Source organism: Opisthorchis viverrini (genome assembly GCF_000715545.1).
Source record: "Opisthorchis viverrini unplaced genomic scaffold opera_v5_123, whole genome shotgun sequence".
In the NCBI taxonomy this organism is placed as follows: domain Eukaryota; kingdom Metazoa; phylum Platyhelminthes; class Trematoda; order Opisthorchiida; family Opisthorchiidae; genus Opisthorchis; species Opisthorchis viverrini.
The window spans coordinates 490,207-507,831 of NW_008751777.1; the positions used below are offsets into that span (position 1 = coordinate 490,207).

Consider the following 17,625-nt stretch of genomic DNA (forward strand, 5'->3'; position numbering starts at 1 on the left):
ACAAAGCATTTCGGATTTCAAGCATCAAAATCCGCATCGCCATCGAGCGCAAGCCCATCAAGAGTTCCCGTAAAAATATCAGATAGTCCGTCTGAAGCTCGGTATGCCACGAATGGTGATGTTATTACTATCCCCATTCAGGCAGCACTTTTCATCCAAGTGAATGTTCCTGAAGAATTGCTCATACAAACATGTGGATATTCGATCATGCGAAGGGGAAGTACTTAATTGATACATTGGTTTATGAACCCATTTTATCTATCTATCTATCTATCTATCTATCTATCTATCTATCTATCTATCTATCTATCTATCTATCTATCTATCTATCTATCTATCTATCTATCTATCTATCTATCTATCTATCTATCTATCTATCTATCTATCTATCTATCTATCTATCTATCTATCTATCTATCTATCTATCTATCTATCTATCTATCTATCTATCTATCTATCTATCTATCTATCTATCTATCTATCTATCTATCTATCTATCTATCTATCTATCTATCTATCTATCTATCTATCTATCTATCTATCTATCTATCTATCTATCTATCTATCTATCTATCTATCTATCTATCTATCTATCTATCTATCTATCTATCTATCTATCTATCTATCTATCTATCTATCTATCTATCTATCTATCTATCTATCTATCTATCTATCTATCTATCTATCTATCTATCTATCTATCTATCTATCTATCTATCTATCTATCTATCTATCTATCTATCTATCTATCTATCTATCTATCTATCTATCTATCTATCTATCTATCTATCTATCTATCTATCTATCTATCTATCTATCTATCTATCTATCTATCTATCTATCTATCTATCTATCTATCTATCTATCTATCTATCTATCTATCTATCTATCTATCTATCTATCTATCTATCTATCTATCTATCTATCTATCTATCTATCTATCTATCTATCTATCTATCTATCTATCTATCTATCTATCTATCTATCTATCTATCTATCTATCTATCTATCTATCTATCTATCTATCTATCTATCTATCTATCTATCTATCTATCTATCTATCTATCTATCTATCTATCTATCTATCTATCTATCTATCTATCTATCTATCTATCTATCTATCTATCTATCTATCTATCTATCTATCTATCTATCTATCTATCTATCTATCTATCCAATCTATCTATCTATCTATCTATCTATCTATCTATCTATCTATCTAACCCAAGAGGGTTTTGCGGCAGCTAAACGGCACTTGCACACTCACTCACCTGGATCAGAGTGAGAAGTGGGGAGATCAATGGTTTCCACGGTCCTTTGGTTCACTGACAGAAGCGGTCTTTGCACCAGCAGTCCCTGATCATGTAGATATTGCATAATCCCATTATGGATGGCTACGTCGATAAGAATATCGCGTTAGCAGCGCGTCATAGGAGAGGAGAAAATGGGTATTGTTCACCTTCTTGGGGATATAGACAGACAAAAACCTTCTCATGAGGTTAAAAACAGATGGGATGCTGGATTTTGAGGACACTGTGATTATGAAACCTCGTAAGAGACAAACGAGTGAGATAGCTGCTCTCGAGAGGGATCGTGCCGTGTCCAACACTACCTCTAGAAAAATGCCGGCGGATAATCAGATAGGAACAAGTTGTGGATGCCAACTGGCTTATTGTCTCTGTAGATTCCTGTTACCGGTAAAGGGTGCCGACGCTGTTGGTTACAAAGCAAGTAGGGATAAGCGATTATGGTAGGAAGCTGCTTGACGTCTACGGGGTTTCACCTTGAAATTCACTCGTGTGAAACACGGAACATCTGATACGATAAAATACTGATAATCTCGAGTTCCGGTTGACCTCTTAATAAATGGACAAAGTTGTAGAGAAACGCCTTTTTCTAGACTGTTTCTCGAATGTTTCTCTAAACCTACTTGAACACCAAATTTTACGTGGATAATTAGATAGAGTCAGTTGTGAAAGCAGTTGTGAGAATCAAACGAATCTCTTCTTTATGATATTCTTTATTTGAGTAGAATGTAGTCCTCACGAGTAGTGTGTTCTTTCAAGAAGGTACGCTGCGATAGCACGAAACATGAGGTTGCCGTTGTGTAGCACATTCAATTGAAGAAAGTCACTCCAAACGAGAGATTCAGTTGGGATTCAGTTGAGTTTCCCTTTGAAAATAAAATAGTTTGTAAATAGATATCATAATCAATAACCGTTCAGCCGGAACACCCTTTCAATGCCTAACTGCCATGCCACCCGAAGGAAAAACGAGGGCTGGGATACTGGCAGGTTGCCCAAGCCTAGACAGGGGAAGTCAGGAAGCAGAGTTCGGGTTCGAACCACGGACATTTCGGTCAATAAATTAGCGTTCTAACCACATAGTAAATAGATCTATTTTCTATAGAGGAAAATGTTGGTAGCTCAGGTAGCATAGATGGTGGTCATTGGCCTGTTCGCTGAGCTGGGCAATTTGATTGCAAACGTTTCATCACCAGCCGAGTGCTACGCACTCCTACGCTCCACAGTAGCGCACTGATGATGTCACCTCGATTGGTGATGAAACGTTTGCAATCAATTTGCCAACCATAGATCTATTTTGCTGATGCTGTCTCAGCTTAGTACACATGAGCAAATCGATTGGCGTCAATAGGGGCAGAAACCAACACGGATTCTCCGTAAACAAACAATCCACACAGAAACGATGTCTACAAAAACCTCGGTGGACCATGTCGATTGGTGACGAAACGTTTGCAAGCTAACTGCCGAGCTCGGTGAATAAATCAATAGCTACCGTCAACGAACACGCCCGAGCTACCAGTATTTTGGCACACTTCCTGCTTGAAGCGAACCTGTTCATAGGGTTCTTCGAAGCAGAGTTATGTGGAACGTCTCATCCCTTGTAATGGGTCAAAGATCACCGCGTGTGCATCTTCGAGACGTTAGAGGTCTAACTATACAGCTGGGATCAAAATAATCTACTCGTTTGCGAGAATTCTCGTTTTATTCGTGCCTTCTGTTTTTGTCATATAATTATTGGCTCTATAGCACAAGGCACCCTTATTTCCCTTCGAGGTGACACCCATCGAACTGCCTATTGCCTTCCCAAAAAGCACTCCGTTCGAACTGTTGAGAACGGTACTGTTTGTGTGTCCTTAATCGGCCAGACATTCCATCCTCACTGCTCCATCTTACATTCTGTCAGTTCCATTTCACGCTCGACTGATTTGTTCACAATCCGAGCTGACCCTGTTGAAAATGGGACATTTTTTCTCGCGTTGCCAGATCTTGCTGTTCGGATGTTTACAGCCGGCACTTCCAAAGTTCGACCCCCCCCCCCCCTATGATTATTGGCTCTATAGCACAAGGCACTCTTAATCCCCTTCGAGGTGACGACCATCGAACTGCCTATCGCGGTTTTATTCTTCCCAAAAAGCACTCCGCTCGAACTGTTGAGAACGGTACTGTTTGTGTGTCCTTAATCGGTCAGACATTCCATCCTCACTGCTCCATCTTACATTCTGTTAGTTCCATTTCACGCTCGACTGATTTGTTCACAATCCGAGCTGATCCTGTTGAAAGTGAGACATCCTTTCCCGCGTTGCCATATCCAGCCGGCATTTCCAAATTTCGACCCCCCGCTGGGACATTACCCGTCAGTTTATGCCACATTCACAGAATGTTAACATTGCTGGTGTTTTGACTGTGTTATGTCTGAGATAAGAATAACTCTTGGCCCTGCAACCAGATTGTTTTCAGTATCCCATATCGTCACCCAGACTGCCTCATTCATGCGCGTGTATCCTCGGGACGTCAGGAGATCGCTAGGCTAGTGGAACTGACTCGACCGACTGTGCGTTAAACAACCTACCGATTGGAGATCTCGTACAGCCAGTTTTAACACCGATTACCATGAACAAATCTCTAAAGCCTTGCTGCAACGAACGATTAGAGGAGTCACCAGTTCAGTCCTCACTAAACTGCATGAGCGAAGTTTTCGCAACCTTGAGTGATACTGAAATTCTTGTCAGCTGAGCTAACTAGCTGTTAGAAGATGACCACGAGTTTCTGGATCTCTTATTCAGGTCAACAAACGTATACTGACTAAAATAACAACACATATTGTAGTGAACGGCGAAGTTTTTTCATCCAACCAGAAGGGTAGAAACGTAGTCAGCTAACCGGTCTTATCTGAATGTTTAGTTTAAACTGGAACGGCAAGTGTGTCACGTGACAAAGGCGTACTGGCATGAGGCGCTTACACCGACAGGTTGTTTGAATGCACCCGACGGATGACGCATTCTATTAGCATGCTACTGTTGTTCAGGCCAGAACAAATTCGAAAAGCGTTCTGCATGCATGATAGACTAGTTTTTGCGCTTGGCTCTCCTTCACTCAAACCGAGGTACACATCGTTGAGGTTATCCGGAAAGTAGTACTGTTTGCTCCTTCACTGCCCATTCGTCCCCAGTATGCCTTGATCCTCCAAAGCAGGAAGCGTATCAGCTTTTCCAGATAAACAGTAAAGTGTCAAACCTCTCAATAATGTCTTTTTCAAGCAATGAAATGGACAAATCGAACAGCATGCGAATTTCCGCACAAAGTCTCGCACAAATTTTCACATATCATTTTTGACGCCTTATCAGACGTGTACTGCAGAGCTGAGTTGCAGACTAATACTGCACTGCTCCTGAGACGAAAGGTCATCTCTGCTTAAACAGAGACGGATCTCTATGTCCAGCTGAAACACACTCGATAAGATAGTGAAATAACTCCGAAGAATGCTCTTGACAACACACTACTCACATGTCTACTGAGAACCGTTCGACAGCCAACCGTAGGTTCTGCAAATCGCGCCTAAATGATGAAATCATCTCATGTGTGTGTAAGCGGGAAATTCCAATGAATCACGCTTATGATATTCGTCACCCGAACGTGCTGCTTTTTAAGTAGCGTGCTCTGTCAAGGAAATTTGCTGCGATATCTCGAATATCGTGTCATCTGAAAGATGAAACAGCGCATCCCATAAAAGGATACCATAATGGGGAGAACACAATCGAAAATATCATAAACGGGTGTCCGATAAAAGTTTATGTGAACTTGACAGCATCCTCAGACCAAGTGAACTCAATTTTGCAACTGATCTTAAGCCTTATGTCGGTCACTCCTCACGGTGTAACGGTGATACTATTGATGGGGAGGCACGCGAGTAGTATGTGTTGTTCGTAGAATTTCGCTTTGCGTCTTTTGAAAAGGGGAGATCTGTTGCGGAATTTGCGCAGCCACTTTGTAACATTTGCTTGGATTTGACCGACGAATGAGTAAAGTTAATGAATCTCCAGGAAAGTTCAAGAAGACGCGTTCGGGAGAAGCTGGGTGTCCAGTTTTTGTAAAGTAGATGCAAATGCGAGTTTTGCTTCCCTGTCCAATGGTCTGTCACCGGTCAGTTGGCATTTCCTAATGAATAACCCCGCAGTGAAGGCCTTCTTCCTTTTAACGGTAGTTCGGGCAATTTAACTAGCATGTTTGACGGTCGACAAGGCTGAGTAGAGTGAACCTAAGGCTATGTTGATCGTGTAACGGTCCGTCTCTAAGCAGGCAGAGTGTAATCAAGAGTTTGTGGATTTCACCTGAGCCCCAAGCTTGTCCCTTGAGATCCACTGGGGAAATGTGTACGAAATTGTACGATAAAGGTGCTTCATACCCTCCAGAGAAATAATTTCGGTTGTGTGAGACTAGGCTTGGTATTTTGCATTGGAGCAGCTTCAAGTGTGAAGAAAGTGCAAGGGTTGGAATGAAACATCACCTCTTCTGGGAGAAGTTTAGAAATTTTAGGCGATTCAGATTGACTTATGCCTAGGACCCGGGTGACTTATGAATGCTCGTCATTGGCGTAGAGACGGGTGAGGAGACATTCCAAATTAGTCGGCTAGCGTCGTTGGAGAGGAGGACATAAACACAAGCTTGACTGCTATTATTAGTAACTATTTAGTCAGTGTTTTGTACGTGTAGAGACGTTTTCGTTAAGCAAAAAGAACCGGTCACTATCTTGGCGTCCACCGTTTTAAATGACTTACCATGCGGGCGTGCCTAGTTTATGGAAAAAATCGAATCAGTAGTCACCCAATCACCGAAAAAGCGGTGCATTGTTCCACATCCAGCCAGAGGATTCTTGTCCCATACCAACAAACCCCTCAACAGCACGTGCATGAGTGAATCCAGCTCATCAAAACGGGACGGCTTCTCCCTAACAGAATCACCGTGAGTGGGGGCTTCTCCTATTGGACGCCACACAACCGTGAACATTCTAACTTACCCAAAATTTCCTCGCTTTTCTGCTCCAAAAACCCGGAGATTTTGAGCAGATAGACTGTGCCGTCATTGCTGGTGGTACCCGGTTCACTTTTCGTTTGAATCCGAAAGTTGCGATCATCGTACGAGACAAGTTCATCCACCTGTTGGGCCACAATGTCATAGTACCTTTCCACGATATTGCGCACATCTTCAACCGAGACAAACGGCTTCACGTTGCTCATTGTTCCAGTTCAGAGCTGCAGCTGTGGCCGAGACGCCATTCACAATGTGGGTTTTGTTTGGTCTGTTTTTTCTATGCGTGTGCTGTGGTGCGGTCACAAGCTCAAACCATCGCGTGGCTTGTGTGCATGCTTACATGTACGTGCGTGCGTGCCTGCGTGCGTGCGTGCGTGTGCCCCTCACTGACTGGCGCATTGCGTGATTAGTGCGACAAACGCTGACACGCTGTTGACTGTTCCTTGGCTGGGAGAGAGAGAGAAACAACAGGAAATCGATAGGGGCACTTTGCGATCGTGACAGACGAGACGGATCATTTACCAGTTAGCGTGTCGAATAAAAACGGCACACCCAAATGTGGCTGCATTCGTATTCAAATGATTGTGGAAATCTTTGAGAAAGATCGCCCACGGCAACCGAACGCCGGATTACAACTACGTTGTTTTTACTTTATAATTGAAAAAATTCCATATAGCACACAGAGATCAAAAATGAAGAAAATGATCATCATAAACAGGATGTTCATCTGGATTCAGTTGCGTCTGTCATCAAAACCAAATTAGCGTACAACGGAGAGTATTTGGCGAAATGAGGAACCCAATTCAACGACCATTACTGTACCACGTTCCGGTAAAATCTACATTAGGTTTAGGCTACTAAACACTACGGTTGGGCGAGACACCAGCTGATCAACGAACCAAGATGGATGCTCAGAACCGCCCCACAGTCTGAGTGTTTGTCAGTGGGGCCGCTATAAAGCCCAGCACGCATGATTCAACTTTGGAGGTGGAGTGGTTTGAAGATACCATGAGTTACCATTGTGTCACGATTCGTCAAGTTCAACGTCTCACTCCAATAGAGCTATGGAATCAACAGGAGTGTTTTAGGTTCACATTCCTCTACCGTGAACCTGGTGTACGTACAGCGTTTGTGTGAGAGTTACAGCTTAAGGGCACCCTCGGTTCCATCTGATGTTGACTGCGAAGACAGTGTTCTTTGAAACCGACTGTCCCAGATGGTCGAAACATCTTGCAGCTTCCGTATTTTCATCGGTCTATCCTCCAAATGCAACCAGATCAGACCGCGCAAGCCCATTAACCCATTCGCGGTTTTTTACACTCAGAGATGCTGGGTGAAACTGAACGTGCAGTCTGAAATAGGAAAAATCCGTGTCCACACTCGCTGGAACGACCGAGTCAGACAACAAAGTTCCGACTGAGCATCTCGATATCATTTATTAGCACCAGGAAAAAGTATTCGCTTCCCGCAAGGAAATCAAATGTAGTCAGTCTTATGAAGTAATCCAGAAGGCAGCGAAATACACTCATTTGCAAACGAATTTGGTTTCGCGACAGACTCACTTGGAACCCAGCTGAATCTCTCGTTTGTGATGTTTCCAGGCAACTGAGTGTACTGCACCAATGTTTAAGTACTACGATATTCGAGGTATCGCGATACATGTATATCTTTGTAATGTACTACTCATAAGGTTGCTGAAGATTCGCCGACAGCCCACGACCGGTTTCGCCATTATTGAGGCTCACCAGGTAGGTGCAGTCCCCGAGTTTCCATCAACCTCATGTCTAACTTGAACCCCAAATTGCACGAAATCAAAAGGCCTTTTGTCCTAACGGAGACTGATTTGGTGTAGGGGCTATGTATGATTTTCCGGTGCTGAAGTTCAAAATTCACCCAACCACGTTATAAAGCGTCGGATAGCCGAGTGACCTTCATTCTTTTTACCTGTCAACTGCTTCTTTTCTATTTCGTGAGTCCTGAACGCTTTCCTTGTGTGACAATTAGGAATTTTTCTCGTTCAGGTAATTATTCGCACGAAACTAACGTAATTGAGCTGGCAATATCACCAGCTTATTAGTGACTTGCCGAATGCCGAGAACTGCGTGGTATAGACAGTCCACTTGTAAACAATATGACTGATGAGAACTTCGACCAAGCTCTAAATTTCGACATTTCTGTCAGCCAATAAAAATTCGCACAACACACGACCCGTTTCAAGCCGAAGCGCAAAAACATTTTGTTCACTGAGAAAAAGCCAGCTTCTTTTCATCGCGTCTTACCACCTGGCCAAATGTGACGACCTCACATCCAGTCACACTTTGACTCGATCACGATAAATACACGGTCCCCCAGTCAGTTCTTCACAATGATCCACTGAAAAAATCGATGGCCTCTGGCCCATCGTCCGTTGACCTTTCAGTTCCACCGAGTTAAGTTCGTCGACATAAAACCTTTCAAAACAGCAGTCTACTATCATTTAGTTCATTTAAGCGCACCAGACGATTTGATTTTATCAAATCTCAAGCAGGTGTCAGTTCATTTCTGCCCATCAATACGAAAAAATTGCAAAAATTTCAGGGGTTTTCGCTTAAATCTCACGTCGGATTCGTGAAGTGTGGAGCTAAATTCAATGTTCCTGGTAGTTTGCCTGCTGCGCGTCGAGGCTCTGATCCGTTTACTGAGTCTTGCGCATACGTAGTTGCATGCCACGAATAAAATGAAAAAATTTGAAATTACTGAATCCGATTGGTTCGTTCAAATGGCGCACCTGGGGATTACAGTTGGTTTCAAGTCGTGTACGATGCAGCTCTATAAGCAGGGTAGGGAGTTGAATGTATTTACAGAAGTTGTGAAGATTGAAGCAACGGCCGGTGAAGCTGAACAGATTGGAAAGAACTCCTTCGGAGTGCCTGTTTGTATCTCCCACTCGTTCTGCGTTGTCGGTTAAGAAACTCTCGGCGCTCGCCTACTTTCAATTTATAAGTAGCCAAAAAACTTATGAAATCTACCGTTGCTCTGGTGCAGCCTACCAGAAGTTCCTAGGGATCCTACTGGTACGAGCCGCAAAAGAATTGTGTGCGGTATTTCACGATGTTTTTAGACTGCGTTTAAAATCAGTTTCTATACTAATTGATGATAGTATGAGTAGATTTATTAAATTTCAACCAGAGCTTCATCGTGTTACGGAAGTTGGTCTTTGTCTAAAAGCTGAGAACCTCTGTTGTACAGCTTTCTCATCCTTACCGAGAGTCGCCAGCAGTGCGCATCTCATGAAATTCGAGCCCGTGACTCCAAAATAGTAGTTTGAACATTTGGTGGTTCGGTGACTATCGGACTGACCGCAGGTGTCACTTCTCCCAGTGGATTCTCAGGCGGTTACTTTGAAGGATGCTCACTAATACATTCATTCTCGACAGTTATTAACGTGTCACTAGGAGAATTTATCGAGCCGCACCTGACTTTTCTCTATATTCAGCCCAAATTTCGTCAGTTAGCTTTGGAGTTTAAAGCGTCGTGCTTCCTTAATCGGCATCCACAGTCTTTGTTTAACGTTTTACTCTGACAACCATACGAGACGCACTTTCAGTGGTGAGACTCTAACGTACACCTGATGCTGACCTCCTCACTTCTTGTCGGGCCTTTGAGGAACAAACAAGAAGCTTGGTTGTCCCCAAACTATGTCTTGGCGGGATGTGGCTCTTGCCTCGATTGTTAGCACATTCAAATGATTGAATACGAAGGACTTTCCAAATTTTGCTTTGGTCTAATATTAATCTAGTGAAACTCTTAAACGAAACTTCCCAATCTCTTTGGATTCCTCGGCGGTTTTCCATCCTTACATCCTCGCAATTTGTCATCTGTTATGGCAGCGTCCATGTGTACGAATGGTCCGAAACGCTGGTGTTCCTTCACATTAGGGGCGCGTTCGATTCCGCGCCAATGGTCAGTGCTGCTAAGCACACTTGCTGAACAGGGTGTGCCGCAGAATTTTGTGAACATACTCCGACCCCAGTATTCACATACTTCTGGCCGTGTGAGCTTCCCAAAAGCCTCCTTTCAAAAAGCGGTGTTCGACAAAGCTGTCCATTCTTTCCAGATCTGTTCAACTTTATCATTGATGAACTAATGAGGTGAGCGCTGAAAGGTTTTCAAAACGTTCAAATCGTTGCTTGTGTTGGTCCTGTCGATCTGGACTTTTATGTATTTTATCTTTAGACCACATTGCCCCCATCTTTGGAAACGAGCCCTGTTTAATAGACCAACCACCATCATATCATATTTTGGCTTGCGCCTTGCAACTTCGAAGTGAAAGATCAAGCTTCACATCGTGCAGCCCCTGAACAAACTCTTTAGAGTTCAAGGGGAAGCATTGGATGTTGTGGAGAATTTTACAAACCTCGGTAGTTGTATTAACTCCGACGGAATTGTGTCTGATGAAGTCAGTGCGAGAATCTCAAAGACTCGAATCACGTTTGCTAATTTGTGTTATTTGTAGCGTCAAAAAGGCATCTCACTAGATCTTAAGACTACAGTAGGGGCTGTATTGTTGTATGGGGGCGAGACATAGCCCCTGCGGGTACATGATGTGAGGCGTCTTCAGGTTTTCGACCACCGATGTCTCAGAAGCACTACTGGTCTTGGGTGGCGTCATCATGTTAGTAACCAGATGACAAGAAAACGGGCATCTGGTTGTGCGACAGGTATTTCAGTCACGGAAAACATCCAGCACCACCGAATACGATGGCTCGGTCATGTACTGCGTATGCTGAAACACCGTCTACCGAGACGAGTGTTGTTCTCTACGCCTCCTTCAGAATGGCGTAAACTGCGAAGTGGACAGCGCATGATTTGGTAGAAATGCGTGAAAGAGATCACGAAGAGTTCGGGTGTTGTTGTTGTTGTACGCCATCCAGGATAGGTTTCCTATGAACTCCCCTTTTGCGATTGAATGGGGCCACCGCAGGAAATTGGCGTCCGCGTTTTCAGTTACTTTCCAGATTGTCCAGCTTTTTGAGAGCACCAACTAAATGTTCCGCTTTGTTGTACGACAAGGTCGGTATGAGTTGATTAATCGTGCGGAATAAACATTCTCTGTGGAATAACTCTCCTTTCATTCGAGAGGTTAAGATGCTCGAAATATGTCTCGTGTGCTGAAACATGGTATACTCATCCCGTCTTTTCAGTATGCGCGGTAACCGGACGGTGTTGAGCTGTTGCTCCACGGCTGTTCAGCTTCTGATTAGTGGATAAGGTCTTTATCGATCTGTCGAGGATGGCTAGTCGTCCGTATGATCATGTTACATTTAAGCAGGATATAATACATAGCACACCAACCTTAAATCTCACGGGTTAGGTCACGTGACTTGGTGTCGACTTCGTCCTTGAACAAATAATGACGTAATAAATCAGTTAGGAATTAAAAAATCTTCAAAACATTTACTCAAAAACAATCCACAGTATTTCTGTGGAAAAAATGTTCCGTACCGATGAAGATTTTGCTCGTTTTTCTTCCCATTTCGTAAGGAAACTTTTGTAACCGAGCTCGGTGGACAGGTCAACTGTTACCATTTCGTTCGGGGAGTCCCCGGTGACGGATTTTAATCCCATACGTATTAGAGACTTGTAATGCGAACTGAACTGTATAAAACACTGTATAACACTGTGGCTCAGGTAGCTTGTTTTGGATGTAGAATTGAGGATACCGTAAGCGCTCAGTTTGTTTCCCCAACTTCGAAGCATACAAGACTCGAACTGTTTGGTGAATAAACTCGATGCAAAGCGAATATACACTCATTTGCAAACGAATTTGGTTTTCCGAGAGACTCACCTGGAACCCAGCTGAATCTCTCGTTTGTGATGTTTCTAGGCAACTGAATGTGCTGCACCAGGCCACCACACGTTTCAGTCGCTACGATATTCGAGATATCGCGATACATGTATATCTTTGTAATGCACTACTCATTAAGGTTGCTGAAAATCTGTTGGCAGCCCACGATCGGTTTCGCCCTTCTTGGAGCTCATCAGGTAAGCGCAGTCAATGTTATGTTCAGCTAGAAACGAAATTAGCGAATATACACTCATTTGCAAACTTATTTGGTTTTCTGAGAGACTCATTACAAATATGCATGTATCGCGACATCTCGAATATCGTAACGACTGAAACATGAGGCGGCCTGGTGCAGCACATTCAGTTGCCTGGAAACAGCACAAATGGGAGATTCAGCTGGGTTCGAGGTGGGTCTCGCGAAAAACCAAATTAGTTTGCAAATGAGTGCATATTCGCTGATTTCGTCCAATTTGGTTCCAAGTAGAACCTACGGTTGACGGAAACCCGGGGACTGCGCCTACCTGATGAGCACCAAGAAGGGCGAAACCGGTCGTGGGCTGTCGATGGATTTTCAGCAACCTTATGAGTAGTACATTGCATCGATATAAGGCTGATTTCCAGACATGTAACTTGACTGTCTTTCTCACTCTTAAAATCACTTTCAGGAAAACCAACAATGAGAGAAAATTTTCTGATCTGTTTGACCAGGTAGTTGTCAGGCGGAAGTAGGATTGAAATTTGATCCTTTGATTGACGCAGCATGGTTTGAGTGGAGTGAACCCCAGGTGGCAAACAAGCTTTTCATTCTGATCTGGTGGATATTGCGCGCACTCGGGCAACGAAACAGTAAGGAACCTCTGTTCGGAGCAGTCTCAAATGTCTTTGCCCCGGGGCAGGTTGCCCACAGGAAATCGGCAAATAGATGATGTTGACCAAGATCTCTTCCGAGATTTTACGGTAGTGTCACCTTGGGTTGCTGTTCGAGGGATTCGACAGTTTTGATGGGGTGAAATGTCCATGCCTATTGGAAATATTGAACCGTGATTCGTGATCGATCAAACTAAAATGAGATTTAGAAGCGCGCCCAACGTAGCGGCCGATTTTCTTAACTTAGGGGTTCATCGGATCGATTCTGTAGAGGCAGCTCAATCCATGAATTCACACCCGTTTGTTGAGCGATACCTGTAGACATGTAATCAAACTGGTGGAGGAGACCGACTAGGTCAAACGTCAAAAACTTGTATACATCTGTGGCCATCGTCCTGCGAATTTGTCCGGCACATACACTAACTCCCTACTGAGTGACCGAATCAATCGATGCACTTGTGGTTGGGCAGTTGATTCATACTTCATCTATATTCACCTCATTTTTTGTTTGAACAGCTCTCTGTCACTTTATCTGTCTCGTTTCTCTATGTCTACAGAAATATGGGGCTCAATCTTCGCCGCTTAGGTACTTGAGAATTTGAGGCGCACGGGCATTCTCAGTCGCAAAGTGATCGGTTGCTTCAAAGTTACCCTCGTCTGAACAGTTCTACTGTTGTTCAAGATAATTTCACCAGGAAAACAGATGAGGACGACTTTGGTCCGGAATGTCCAAATCTCACTTGTTTGGTTACTTGTCCTGAACCATAGAGCATGGTGCTCATCAGACCCAGCAGCGTAAGTGAGCGAATTGGTCTGATACCACCCTAGGTAGAAGTACGTGTTCAGACCTACAACCGTTGCGAAGTTGTCCTTCATGTGCACGTTAAGTGCTTTCAAGTACCGAATAAAGGGGAATCGGTCAACACACTGGCATCTGGGGTAAAGCCTATGGGTTGATAAAAAGTCGATGCCCAAGAAATTTGGAAATGTGTCCAAACAAAAGGGTGACGGAAACTCTAGAACCGCGTCTCCCTGATGAGCACCAATTTGGGCAAAGCCGATCGTGGGCTGTCGAAGAGTTTTAATCAACCTTATGAGTAGCGTATCAAGTCTATGCAATATATCGGGATAACCGAAACAAGAGGCGGCTTGGTGCAGCACATTCTGTTTAAGAACATCACAAACGAAAAGCCTCGTTGAGTCACCCGTGAAAACCGAATTGATTTGCAAATGCGAATATTCGTCAAAATCTGTCCCATTTGGGTTCAAGTAGACGGAAACTGGGGGACTGCACCAACGTAGTGAGCCCCAATAAAGGCGGAACTTGTTGTGACATTTGAAGAGCTTCCAGCAAGTATATATTTGTAATGCACAACTCATAAGGTTGCTGAAAATCCGTCGACAGCCCACGACCAGTTTCGCCCAAATTGGGGCTCATCAGGCAGACACAGTCCTCAGTCGTGAGTGAGTAGTGCACTACAAATATATACATGTATCGCGGTATCTCGAATATCGTAGCGACTGAAACATGAGGTGGCCTGGTGCAGTACATTCAGCTGCCTGGAAACATCACAAACGAGAGATTCAGCTGGGTTCCAGGTGAGTCTTTCGGAAAACCAGATTAGTTTGCAAATGAGCTTTCAGCAAGCTTATAAGTGGTGTTCCCTCAGGAAGTGTCCTGTAATACTTAGGAAAGTTAATGCCCAGAATTTTGGTCCCATCTAGTCTTCTCCTTCCTGTTTTTCGTTTGGTTAGAGCGTTTCAGAGGGCGCAATATCTTTTTTATATGAATTCAGACAGCTTAATGTTTTAACTTGCACTTATACGGAACAGCTGAAGACTGCGGGTTCGAGTCCGTTTACAGATTCGTGAGTTGCGCACCACCAAAAATCCCTAAAAACAATGAAACCGATGTACGGCACTTCTCAGGTTGTCAGCATAGGCTGATTTCTTTCCAAAGTCGATCGCCACCTTCCTTTTGCACAGGTTTCACACTATGAGATTGGAGGACTGTCTGCAGTACTAGTTGAATGTCTGGAGTTAGTTGCTTCCCGTTTTTTCTGATAAAGCCGGATGCTGCATACCAATGCTTATCGATGAGTTTACCGAGTAGAAGATCCGTGGTTTGAACCCAACCCTGACTTTTCGATTGATCCTGTTACGACTTCAGCTTCCTTCAAGTTGACGGAAGCTATGCATAAGAAGGGCGTCGCGGCTGAAGGACTATTTTTGTTTTAATCCGCTTACAAGTTTGATTAACTCAACAATTTCCGGTTCAGCAGAGCATCTAATAAGGTTCTGTTGCCCTTACTACTAGCATCCGCCTACAGTAGTGGGACAGATGGATAAAAGTATTGTGTAGTGCACGTTTACCCCAATTTGGAAAACACATCAACCAAGTTGTCTATCACATCATGTCTAGCCAAATCTCTTGGTCCTTTTTTTGCAAATCCACCGGAGACGACGGTGATGATGTCCGACTGATTACTTCAATGTACGGAGCATGACAGTCATTGAATTTTCGAAAAGGCATATCGTTCTCACCACCAACACCCCCCCCTCTGTCGGTGATTAATCCTCACCCGTATTCAACAGTAGACAGTGCGGAAAAACAGCAGATGGGTTGTTGTTTTTTTGCGTACGGCGCCATCTATAAAATCAGCCAGACTCGTACCAGATGTTCACACAATTATCTGTCTGGGTTTGTCCAACTGTTGACAACTACCAGCAGCTTTTGTCAGTCGAGGGCCAGTCCCTTCACGCTACCAAGCAGAAGGTGTTGATATGAGAGCATAAGCTGTCTGCCCGTATAGACTTTCTTGCCTAGCCCGGTGGACATCCTGTTCACAAAGACATATCGACAGAACTTTCCCACAGTCGGCGTTATCTATTCCACTAGCCAGAAGCTCAGAAAAGAGTTGAAATGCCAGGTTTCCATTTGCAATGCCACTTGAAATTACGGTTGTTTTTGGTTGTTTGCTGCGGAGAAAAGTTTATGATGATATTTACAGCGCATTTAACCAGCTGGCTTCTCGAAAAAGATGGCTCCTCAAAGGTGACCGCCATATGTCAAATTGACCTGGCCCATCAATTCTAGCAGTGCAAAGTCCCCAGGTTTGGGGAGTAAAATTTTCATTTTGCAGTTTCCATATGCCACATTGGTTTCCTCAGTTTCACTTATGTATTTGTGATAATTCCAGACTTGAAATGAGCTCAAACATGACCAGGCATCCTGGTGTTCGTTCGTTCCCGAGGACAACCCCAAGTGTCCGGCTCTAAGAATGTTCTGGTTACAAAAATTCTGCACTTTTGCACCACAAGTTTTCTAAAAATTATCCGACACGCCTGGACAACAACGTGTTGGAATTCCTGGAGTATCGAACTGACTGAAACACGAGTCGGCCTTTATGTAGCACACTCGTGTAAAGAATATCATTAACGAGAGATGTAGGTGAGTCTCTCGGGAAAACCAAATTGATTTGCAACTGAGTGTATTTCCCGAAAACAGTCCAAATTGGGTCCAGGTAGAACGTAAACTAGAGAATTGCGCCACCTGCGGAGCTGCGACAAGGATGAAACCAATCAGGCGTTAAAGAAGAGTTTTTAATAACCTTGTGAGTAGTTTACCACAAAGAAGGACACTCTGCGGCAATTGGGCAGCAGATTTATTCGAAGAGAACCATCATAAACGGGATAGATTCAGCTGGGATTCGTTTAAGTCTCCAATGGAAACCAAATTGGTGTGCAAATGAATAGATTTCGTGAACCATGCACAATCTCCAACTTTCACTGATTACCTGAACCCAGTGTTGCGTTCTTTCCAATCTGTTCACTTGCTTCCTTACATCCATTGAGTCTAGAAAGATAGTGTGTGGGAACAAAAATGAAAAGCCAACGACCCGGCAGAGACCACTCCTGAAAGTGGATCCCACCATGAAACGTTATTTCCAATGTGGAGCGTTGGCTGGAGAGACTACCTCTTTGTGCAGGGCCGCTCCAAACAGATCCAGCTATGTTGCACTTTCGGACCAAAGTTCAGTAATTACTTCTTATAAGGGTGGTTCCCGAGATAGGTCGCCGCCGAGATTGGGTCTCAAAGCGCTCTCCCACGTTGCCTCTTTCTATCCCACTTGATCATCAGCATTTTTTCAGATGGATCTGATACATCGAAGATGCTTCAGTGGACCAGCTAAAATTTTCCCCATTTTAGGGAAACGAAAGGGATCATACCTGTTTGTTTCATTTTGGGATGTTTTTGCGAAGCTGAGAATCCGTACGGCTTTCACGACTCTTTGGGGCTTCTTGGCAAGACAGAGGATGATTGAAGTCCTCTAGAAAACATTCAAAGGTCAAAAGAATACAGCAAATCAAGCCATTTTCGATAGTGAAACGCCTTTGCTGTCTAGAAACTACGCCATAACAACGTAGTCAAACAAACGCGTTCGGGTAAAATGAGGTTACAAAAGGTCCGTTTTGGAAGCAAAATAATCAGAAAGGCGTTAACTTTATTAGGTATTATCATGTGATCCCCGAGCATCGTCTGACTCCCAGAGTGCTCAAGGCCTGTGAGTGCTTCGCAGTACTCCGTGTGGATGACCG

At 43.8% G+C, this 17,625-nt stretch overlaps 1 protein-coding gene across 1 annotated transcript in view; it reads right to left on the reverse strand.

The window, feature by feature from the left end:
• The window catches only part of T265_06043 (hypothetical protein), a gene marked incomplete at both ends in the record, with an annotated part of 14,501 nt that extends 7,935 nt beyond the window's left edge, over nucleotides 1–6,566 (reverse strand). The window contains 2 exons of the mRNA XM_009171213.1: nucleotides 1,272–1,394; nucleotides 6,319–6,566. Coding sequence (XP_009169477.1) covers nucleotides 1,272–1,394; nucleotides 6,319–6,538 — 343 coding nt within the window. The remainder of the gene's footprint in view (nucleotides 1–1,271; nucleotides 1,395–6,318) is intronic.
• Nucleotides 6,567–17,625: the final 11,059 nt, after the last annotated feature.